We start from the raw sequence: 9,047 nt of genomic DNA on the forward strand, positions 1-9,047 counted from the left end.
TCATGGGGCCTTTAGCCCCTTTCTTTTGGCCAATTTCTCCCATTTGGAATGGATGTATTTATCCAACGGCTGTTCCCCAATTGTATCTAGGAAGTGACTAACTTGCTTTTGATTTTACAGGCTCATAGAAAGAAGGGAATTGCTTTGTCTCAGATGAGATTTTGGACTGTGGACTTTTGAGCTAATGCTGAAATAAGTAGACTTTGGGGGACTGTTGGGAAGGCACGATTGGTTCTGAAATGTGAGCACGAGATTTGGGAGGGGTGAGGAACAGAATATGGTTTGGCTGTGTCCCCAACCAAATCTCATTTTGAATTGTAGCTTTCATAATTCCCACATGTTGTGGAAGGGGCCCCAGTTAGAGGTAACTGAATCATGGGGACAGTTTCCCCCATACTATTCTTGTGGTAGTGAGTAAGTCTCACGAGATCTGATGGTTTCATAAGGGGTTTCCTCTTTTGCTTGACTCTCATTTGCTGTTGCCTGCTGCCATGTAAGACATGCCTTTCACCTTCTGCCATGATTGTGAGGCCTCTCCAGCCACGTGGAACTGTGAGTCCACTAAACCTCTTTTTCTTTATAAATTACCCAGTCTCAGATATGTCTTTATCAGCAACGTGAAAACAGACTAATACACCAAGCATCGTGGCTCCTGCCTGTAGTTCCAGCTACTTGGGAGGCTGAAGTTGGAGGATTGTTTGAGCATGGGAGGCGGAGGTTGCAGTGACCCGAGTATGCACCACTGCACGCCATCCTGGGTAACAGAGTGAGACCCTGTCTCAAAAAAAAAAAAAAAGTAAAAAAAAAAATTGCTTGAAATGTTAATAATGCCTCTAAGCATTTGATTAAATCACAATAGTACTTAAGTGTTCTTAAATTATTTCAAAGCAGGAAAAATTTAAATAAAAACATTCAAAAATTGTCGAGCTATCTTACACTATAGGGATCTACAAGTAGAATCAATTCTGTGGACAGTTATAGCTGACAGTAGACAGATATTTATAGATGGAGGTGGGTATAGAGGAAGACAAAATGAATTAACGTACTTGACATCTGAGAACTGTCTAAGGATCCTAAAAACAAGACCCTCACAGGGAAGCAACAAAGAGAGAATCGTTTATTCTCTGCCAACAACATGGTCAGTCTACATTGAGACTGCCCTGCTCTTTGTTGTTATGTGTCAAAGACACTTAGATTGGTCCAGAGAAAAAAGGAACAAAGCATCCATGTTGTGATGTGTGGGGCAAAGCAAGAACTAGATGGTCTAAGGACACGCAAGGCTGGGGAATTACCTTCTGATCGTCCAAGTTATAAGGAAAACAAGTTTTGGGCGAGCGTCCAAGAACAATCACAGACTCAAGACAAATGACAAGCGGGTAGTGTCATTACAGGCTGAGAATTCTTGGTGTAGAGGTTGAAAAACGGACCTTAAACCTTTACGGGACACTGACACACACAGAGATCAAACCCTCGCCCAGGATGCACAGTCAGTGAGAGGCAGAGCTGAGAAGGGAACCCGGAGCTCCAGGCATCGGCTCCTCCACCTACACCTGCCCTACCCGGTGCGTTTTCTCCTCCGTGCTACCTGCTGGTGTTGCCTTCTGGAACCTCCGCAGTTTCTGCTTTCACACCTGCAGGGTTTAGTCTCCAGGGCTGCTTAGGTGGGTGCCAGGAACTGGGAATCCCCAACGCGGGACAACCTGCTGGGCGACTCAACCAGTGCCACGGAGTCCTTGGAAACCCGCGGCAGCTGCGCTACTCCATTTCCAGGCGCCCAGCGCGGCGGCGCTTAGCCGTTGCCATGGAGACTGGTAATGGCCCCGCCTCCACGCCGAAAAACAGGCAGGAACCACATAACCCAGAAGGCTGTGCGCAAGCGTCTGCGCGCTTATTGGGCCAATGTGAGCTCTGGGGGCTGGACTTCCGGCGTTGGGGCTGTCACTTGGCTGCTCGCGTCAGGCCACACCGGTTGTCTGGGCTGTGGCGCGCGGGTCGGGGCCCGAGGCGGGCGGCCAGGAAGGTACGGACCACGAGCAGCCGGCCGCGCCCCCAAGCCTCGGTATCTTCGAGTATGACGTGGTCGGCCCGGGGGCGGTCGGGCCCCGGCGGGAACCACGCGTTCTCCCGCCCCGCGGAAGCCCAGGAGGCAGCGCATTGGGCATTCTGCGCCCATGACTGCCGGGCAGGCTGAGGCGCGGGGCAGCCGCGGGACGCTGCTGGCGGGAATGGCGGTGCCGGGTGGTCCATGCCTTTCTTCCCTCCCAGTTGCGGGTTCCGCTGGCGGCGGTGGCGCTGATAAGCCCGCGCCGGGGAGGCGGGGGAGTCCCTGCTCACACAGACTGCGCCCCCACGGAGTGAGGCCGCTTCCTAGACCTTGCCTAGTCGTCTTTCCTCTCCCTGCCCTGGGGGGGTTGCGGGGGTCAGTGCAAACTCCTGTGTCCAGGGCACTGGTGAGCTCCCGACTTCCGGCAGCCAGGGGGCTGAGGTCCCGAAGGAGGCGCCGAGGGGAGAGTCCTGCGTGTGCAAAACCTGGGAGGGGAGCCGAAGCCCAGGTGCTTCTGGGACTGAGCGCTCTCGATGTGGAGCTGGAGGAGAGGGAATGTGTGCGGCTGCAGTATCAGGCGAGGGGGTGGGCTTTATCTCGAGGGCGTCGGGAGACATAGAAATTTTTGAACAGAATCAGGACATCCTCTGAGTTGGGACTTTAAAACGGTTCCACCGTTTGTTGCGTGGAGAACAGACATGCAGGGGTGTCGGCATGAAGGGAAGAACCGACTGCCACAGTCTGGGCAGCAGTGGAGGTGGGCGACCAGGTGAATTCTGGTGGATCTGCGGATGCATCAGGTGTGGGCTGTTTGAAGAACTAAGTACCCCATGTTGTTCAGCCTGAGCGCCTGGAAGAAGAGAGCTGCTGTAGATAGAAAGGAGAATTGAAAGGAAAGCAGGTTTCCTTCAGGGGAGATCAAGAGTCTGGGATGTCCCAGGTTGGTCATGTCACTGGACCTGACGTTGTTGGTTTCCTGGGCTGAGGACAGGGCCTATAAACTGGACTGAAGAAGGCGATGAGCAGTCAGGCATGCGGAGTTACAGCTTGAGGGTAGAGAAAACCAGCTGGGGTGCCTGAGGCTATCAGGGGAGGAGTTCGGCAGGTGGCTGAGTAGGAGAGGGTGGCAGCAATGTGGGAAAGAAATTGAGGGGGCGCTGAGATCGAGACCATCCTGGCTCACACAGTGAAACCCGGTCTGTACTAAAAATCCAAAAAAATTAGCCAGGTTTGGTGGCGGGAGCCTGAGCTACTGGGGAGGCTGAGGCAGGAGAATGGCGTGAACCCGGGAGGCGGAGCTTGCAGTGAGCCGAGACTGCCCTACTGCACTCCAGCCTGGGTGACGGAGTGAGACTCCGTCTCCAAAAAATAAATAAAATAATAATAATAATAAAGAAATTGAGGAGGGGGCGCCATGTGGAGGGAGGAAGGGATTGAGTTCCCCTGTGTTCACAGGTTCTTGGGGCTGCTCCCCTATGACGACTGGTGGGGATCATCCAGTCCCTCCGGCTGGATGAGCAGCCTGGAAATATCAGGCAAGCGCAGCAGGGGAAGGTCTCAGTGATGGGCATGCCTGGGGGGTCCACAGCTGGGACTTACACCGTTGCTTATTACAAAAGCAAGAAGGGCACATCTGGGGAGGGTCATGAATGGTCATGCTGAGTCATGAGTGAATATTTGGGACTGCCCTTGGTGTGGCAGCTAAGGGCCCAGCCAGGGCTTGCTCTAGCCTGCTTGTGTAGGGTTGGCCAGTGGGGAAGTCAAGAAGCCATCTGGGGCCTGGACCAAGAGGGCAGAGGGGAGGGGTCCCAGACAGGTGAGGGAAGTGCCACCTGAAGATAATCCCGGGGTGGAACCCAAGGAAGGAGGGACACTGGGGGAGGTGACTGTTGGGATGGGGAGCTTGGTCCTGGCTCACAGCCATACCTTAGACCATGCCTACCTCCACCTCCCTGCTGTTTTAGGACCTGATGACCTTCGAGGATGTGGCCGTGTACTTCTCCCAGGAGGAGTGGGGGCTCCTGGACACAGCGCAGAGGGCCCTGTACCGCCACGTGATGCTGGAAAACTTCACACTTGTGACCTCACTTGGTAAGGCCCTGGGTGCTCCATGAAAAGTGCACTTGGTGACAATCAGGACTGCCTCTTCACTTCCCTCCTGGTTGATGAGCAGGATCAAATCTGGCCGGGGCCATGTGGAACAAGGGTCTGGTCCTGTAGACATGCAGTTTGGTTGGGTCAGCCACTCCTTGCCGCCCTGTCCAGCTGTGGCCTCTCTCATGCCTGGGCTCAGTCCCGTTGCTTTGGTGCTCTGGGCACAGTTGCTGCTCTGGGGACACATGAGCTATTCCTATGAGCCCCTTGCCCTGTGCTATCTTTAGATTCTCCCAGTTGCACAGATAACTGTCTATTTCCATGAAGCCCTGACTCCTGCTCTCTGTTGGGAGGTGGGTTGTCTTGACCTGGGGCTGGGCTCTCACCTGCTCCCCCTCACAGGACTCTCCACCTCCCGACCTCGTGTGGTCATTCAACTTGAGCGTGGCGAGGAGCCCTGGGTTCCCAGTGGAAAGGACATGACCCTGGCCAGGAACACCTATGGGAGGCTCAACTCTGGTGAGTGGGAGCTCAGGTGGGGTGAACTCAGGACCAACCTGTGGCCAAGCCCATGTCCCTGCTTTTCTGACTCTGGAAACACATCCACCTCTCCTGCCTCCTACCTGACTCCCTTCTCTTCCATCATCAGCCTCTCCTGGAGGCTGCTGCCTTAGTAGGTGCCCTTGAAGGGAGAGCTCCAAGGGCACAGGAGCTGGGTTCACACAGAATGGCCTACCTTCAGCTGGGCTGTGTGGCCTTGAACCCTCCACAACTAGCAGCCATTATTGATAGGTATTTATTTCGCCCATCATTTATCTTTGTATTCATCAAATGTTTCCTGAGGGCTTGTGGGCATTGTAGACACAGCCTTGACCAGGACACTCATGGTCCTGCCTTTGTGGGGCTGATGGTGCTAGGGGAGATGCAGTGAGTAAGTAGGATTCAGGAGTGCAGTCTTGAGCATTGGATGGAGGTCATTGCAAGAGCAGGTTTGGGAGTGGGTGCCCGAGACGGGGCACCCGGGGAGAAGGGAGTGAGCTATGGAAAGGGAGGGGATGGAACAGCCAGTGTGGAGACCTGGGTGGCACGCAGCAGCTGCTCAGTTTTTCTCAGCTTCACATCCTGGGTGTCTGGGGGCTGCCGCCTTGATCATGGGAGTCCCCACTGCAGTCAGTGCCACACCTGTCAGGGCAGATGCTTCCTCCAAACCCCAGTCCCTCCTGCAGAGCCAGCCTCACCTCTTCTTTTTCCCTAAGCTTTTGTACCGGCTCCTGGGTTCCCCCTTGCCTGTCCACTTAGCCTGCTCTGGTCCTCTCCTAACCAGGATGCCCCAGGCAACCACCATTTCTCTGCATTTAGGTTCCTGGAGTTTGACAGAGGATGGAGATGTTTCTGGAGAATGGCCACGAGCTTTCCCAGATACCCCACCTGGGATGACTACTAGCGTCTTCCCAGTTGCCGATGCCTGCCACAGTGTAAAAAGCCTGCAGCGACAACCGGGTGCCTCCCCATCTCAGGAGAGAAAACCCACGGGGGTGTCGGTGATCTACTGGGAGAGGCTCCTTCTAGGCTCGCGCAGTGACCAGGCCAGCATCAGCCTGCGACTGACCTCCCCACTCAGGCCCCCCAAGAGCAGCCGGCCCAGGGAAAAGACCTTCACAGAGTACCGGGTGCCTGGGAGGCAGCCCAGGACGCCTGAGCGGCAGAAGCCATGTGCACAGGAGGTCCCTGGGAGAGCCTTCGGGAATGCCTCGGACCTGAAGGCCGCCAGTGGTGGCAGGGATCGCAGAATGGGTGCAGCTTTGCAGGAGCCTCATAGACTCCTCGGTGGCCAGGAGCCCTCGACCTGGGACGAGCTGGGCGAGGCTCTCCCCGCTGGGGAGAAGTCCTTCGAATGCAGGGCGTGCAGCAAAGTGTTCGTGAAGAGCTCCGACCTCCTCAAGCACCTACGCACCCACACCGGGGAGCGGCCCTACGAGTGCGCCCAGTGCGGCAAGGCCTTCAGCCAGACGTCGCACTTGACACAGCACCAGCGCATCCACAGCGGCGAGACGCCCTACGCGTGCCCCGTGTGCGGCAAGGCCTTCCGGCATAGCTCCTCGCTGGTGCGGCACCAGCGCATCCACACAGCCGAGAAGTCCTTCCGCTGCTCCGAGTGCGGCAAGGCCTTCAGCCACGGCTCCAACCTCAGCCAGCACCGCAAGATCCACGCGGGTGGGCGTCCTTATGCCTGCGCACAGTGTGGCCGCCGCTTCTGCCGCAACTCGCACCTGATCCAGCACGAGCGTACGCACACGGGCGAGAAGCCCTTCGTGTGCGCGCTCTGCGGTGCCGCCTTCAGCCAGGGCTCCTCGCTCTTTTTGCACCAGCGCGTGCACACAGGCGAGAAGCCCTTCGCCTGCGCCCAGTGCGGCCGCTCCTTTAGCCGCAGCTCCAACCTCACCCAGCACCAGCTCCTGCACACGGGCGAGCGGCCCTTCCGCTGCGTGGACTGTGGCAAGGGTTTCGCCAAGGGCGCCGTGCTGCTCAGCCACCGGCGCATTCACACGGGCGAGAAGCCCTTCGTGTGCACGCAGTGTGGCCGCGCCTTCCGTGAGCGCCCGGCCCTCTTGCACCACCAGAGGATCCACACCCCAGAGAAGACCGATGCCGCAGCACCAGACTGCACCCCGGGGCCAGGTTTCCTTCAGGGACATCATCGGAAGGTGCGCCGGGGAGGGAAGCCAAGCCCAGTCCTGAAGCCAGCGAAGGTCTGAGGTCACAGGTCGCAGCCCAACCCTTTCTTGGCCTTCTGTGAATCCCTTCCACAGCTAAAGGGTCCGAGTGCTCTTCAGATCCACGATGGGGAAAAGCTCTGTGCCTGAGAGTCAGGGATGAGGGAGACCCTTTGGCTGTGGTTCCATTTGCAGGTGGGGACAGGATTTGCCAGTTTAGTCATAGCTCACACCTCCATCCTCAAAGAGGTAACACTGCAGAAACATCAGAGGGAGGAGGACATGTCAGCTGGAACTCTGGTGGGGCTGAGGCTGTAGTTGGGGCCATAGGAGGCCGACAAATGCAGCGCTGCATGGTGGTGCTACTTCATGTGTTATGAGAGTGGATGCTGAGGTGAGGGGGATGCAGACATGGGGTAGGGGTGACCTAGAGAAACTTATGATGTCTGCATACAAACTGGCCGCTAGACGGACGCTGAGGACATTTTCCCCCTGAGGCCTCTATTCAAAGCTTCCTGGGGGCCATCTCAGCAAACAGGAGACTACAGGGGACTGGGGATCAGGGTGTGGCCTGTGAGTGTCAGCCTCCTCCTCGGAAAAAGAAAAGCTTTGGGTCAACTCAGCATCATGTTTGCAGATGCTGACAGACGGGATCCTAATGAGAGTCAATGTGTGCTCACTGCCAGCTCCTGGGCTGTGCTCTGGTCAGCCAGGTGTGAGGGCCTGGCCTGCGGTCACACAGCTGACTCAGGAGAGGAATGCCCGTGGTTCTCAGCATTGGAAGGACAAACCTAGGATGATGGCTTTCCAGTGGCACTCGTTCAGGTTTTTGTCCAAGTCTCAGCTTGGCCAAGGCCTGTTGCTGACTCATTTACCAAAGTCGATGTGAGGAGGAGCCTTTACACCTGTGGGGACAGTGATAGCTTCGGAGCAGATAAGGTGGAGCTGCTCATTTTTGCTGGATTTGGTGGCCGCTCCCCGCCCCCATCCCCACCCCCTCCATCTCACCTTTCCCTTGTTATGCCTCCTCAATTGGAGGCTGGACAGAGAGCTGAATAGGAAGGACTTGCCATTACCTAAGGCCATGTGTGACAGCCTCCTGAGGACCTCCCCAACCCAGTGTGATGGGCCTGCATGGCAGAGACAAAAGGGTAGACTGGGGGTCATTTGCTTCCTGTGGCCTTAAGCCTACTAAGCCCTATCCCTACCTGAGACTTCACCTCCAAGGAAATTAATGGTCTTTTCAATGGGGGAAAAAAAAGACTAGCATTTGCAACTTAAAATAGATGCAGTTTCCTTTACAGCCGTGTGGACCTCCACAGCACAGCCTCCTGTCTCTATTCCAGGGTATGATTCAGTTGTTTGTTTGTTTGTTTTTGAGACAGAGTCTCAAGGCAACTCTTCTTGCCCAGGCTGGAGTGTAATAGCACAATCTCGGCTCACCGCAACCTCCGTCTCCCAGGTTCAAGTGATTCTCCTGCCTCAGTCTTCTGAGTAGCTGGGATTACAGGCGCCCACCACCATGCCCGGCTAATTTTGTATTTTTAGTAGAGACAGGGTTTCTCCATGTTGGTCAGGCTGGTCTCGAACTCCCAACCTCAGATGATCTGCCCATCTTGGCCTCCCAAAGTGCTGGGATTACAGGCGTGAGCCACCGCGTTTGTTTTTTCATGAAGCGTCTCAGTCTGTCGCCCAGGCTGGAGTGCGGTGGAGCAACCTTGGCTCTGCCTCTTGGGTTCAAGCCATTCTCCTGCCTCAGCCCCTCCAGTAGCTGGGATTACAGGCTTGCGCCACCATACCTGGCTAATTTTTGTATTTTTAGTAGAGACGGGGTTTCACCATGTTGGCTGGGCTGGTCTCAAACTCCTGACCTCAAGTGATCGGCCCACCTTGGCCTCCCAAAGTGGTGAGATTACAGGCGTGAGCCACTGCGCCTGCCTACATACCATGATTTTAAAGTTGCAGCTGTTTCCTATTGCTTGTAACTCAGTCTTGTCTTTTCAATGGTAACTAATTTCTGTTTCAAACTGAAAGGTTCATGAGGGTGAGTTCTTCTATTAGTCTGTTTTGTGTCACTATAAAGGAACACCTAAGGCTGGGTAATTTATAAAGAAAAGAGGATTAATTGGCTCATGGTTCTGCAGGATGTACAGCCATGGCACCAGCATCTGCATGGCTTCTGGTGGGACCTCAGG

The 9,047-nt window shown here is 55.5% G+C and overlaps 1 protein-coding gene across 3 annotated transcripts; it reads left to right on the forward strand.

The window, feature by feature from the left end:
• The first annotated feature begins 1,920 nt into the window (after positions 1-1,920).
• On the forward strand, positions 1,921-8,977 carry ZNF324B (zinc finger protein 324B). 3 transcript variants are annotated; one of them, XM_063701742.1, is made up of 5 exons: positions 1,929-2,020; positions 3,500-3,579; positions 4,009-4,135; positions 4,541-4,657; positions 5,498-8,977. In XM_063701742.1, exons 3-5 carry the CDS (start codon positions 4,015-4,017, stop codon positions 6,892-6,894), a joined length of 1,635 nt encoding a protein of 544 aa, XP_063557812.1. In that variant the 5' UTR covers positions 1,929-2,020; positions 3,500-3,579; positions 4,009-4,014; the 3' UTR covers positions 6,895-8,977. The 3 variants fall into 3 exon arrangements, with proteins under 3 accessions (XP_004061658.3, XP_063557812.1, XP_063557811.1); XM_063701741.1 differs by having other exon boundaries at positions 1,958-2,059; positions 5,498-8,153; XM_004061610.5 differs by lacking the exon at positions 3,500-3,579 and having other exon boundaries at positions 1,921-2,020.
• The last annotated feature ends 70 nt before the right edge of the window (positions 8,978-9,047 follow it).

Source organism: Gorilla gorilla, chromosome 20, assembly GCF_029281585.2.
Source record: "Gorilla gorilla gorilla isolate KB3781 chromosome 20, NHGRI_mGorGor1-v2.1_pri, whole genome shotgun sequence".
Classification (NCBI taxonomy): domain Eukaryota; kingdom Metazoa; phylum Chordata; class Mammalia; order Primates; family Hominidae; genus Gorilla; species Gorilla gorilla.

Coding starts and splice junctions, on each gene's coding strand:
- ZNF324B (XM_004061610.5), top strand. CDS start 4,015: ATGACCTTCGAGGATGTGGCCGTGTACTTCTCCCAGGAGGAGTGGGGG. Junction 4,136..4,540: donor CACACTTGTGACCTCACTTG/GTAAGGCCCTGG, acceptor TCCCCCTCACAG/GACTCTCCACCTCCCGACCT. Junction 4,658..5,497: donor CTATGGGAGGCTCAACTCTG/GTGAGTGGGAGC, acceptor CTCTGCATTTAG/GTTCCTGGAGTTTGACAGAG.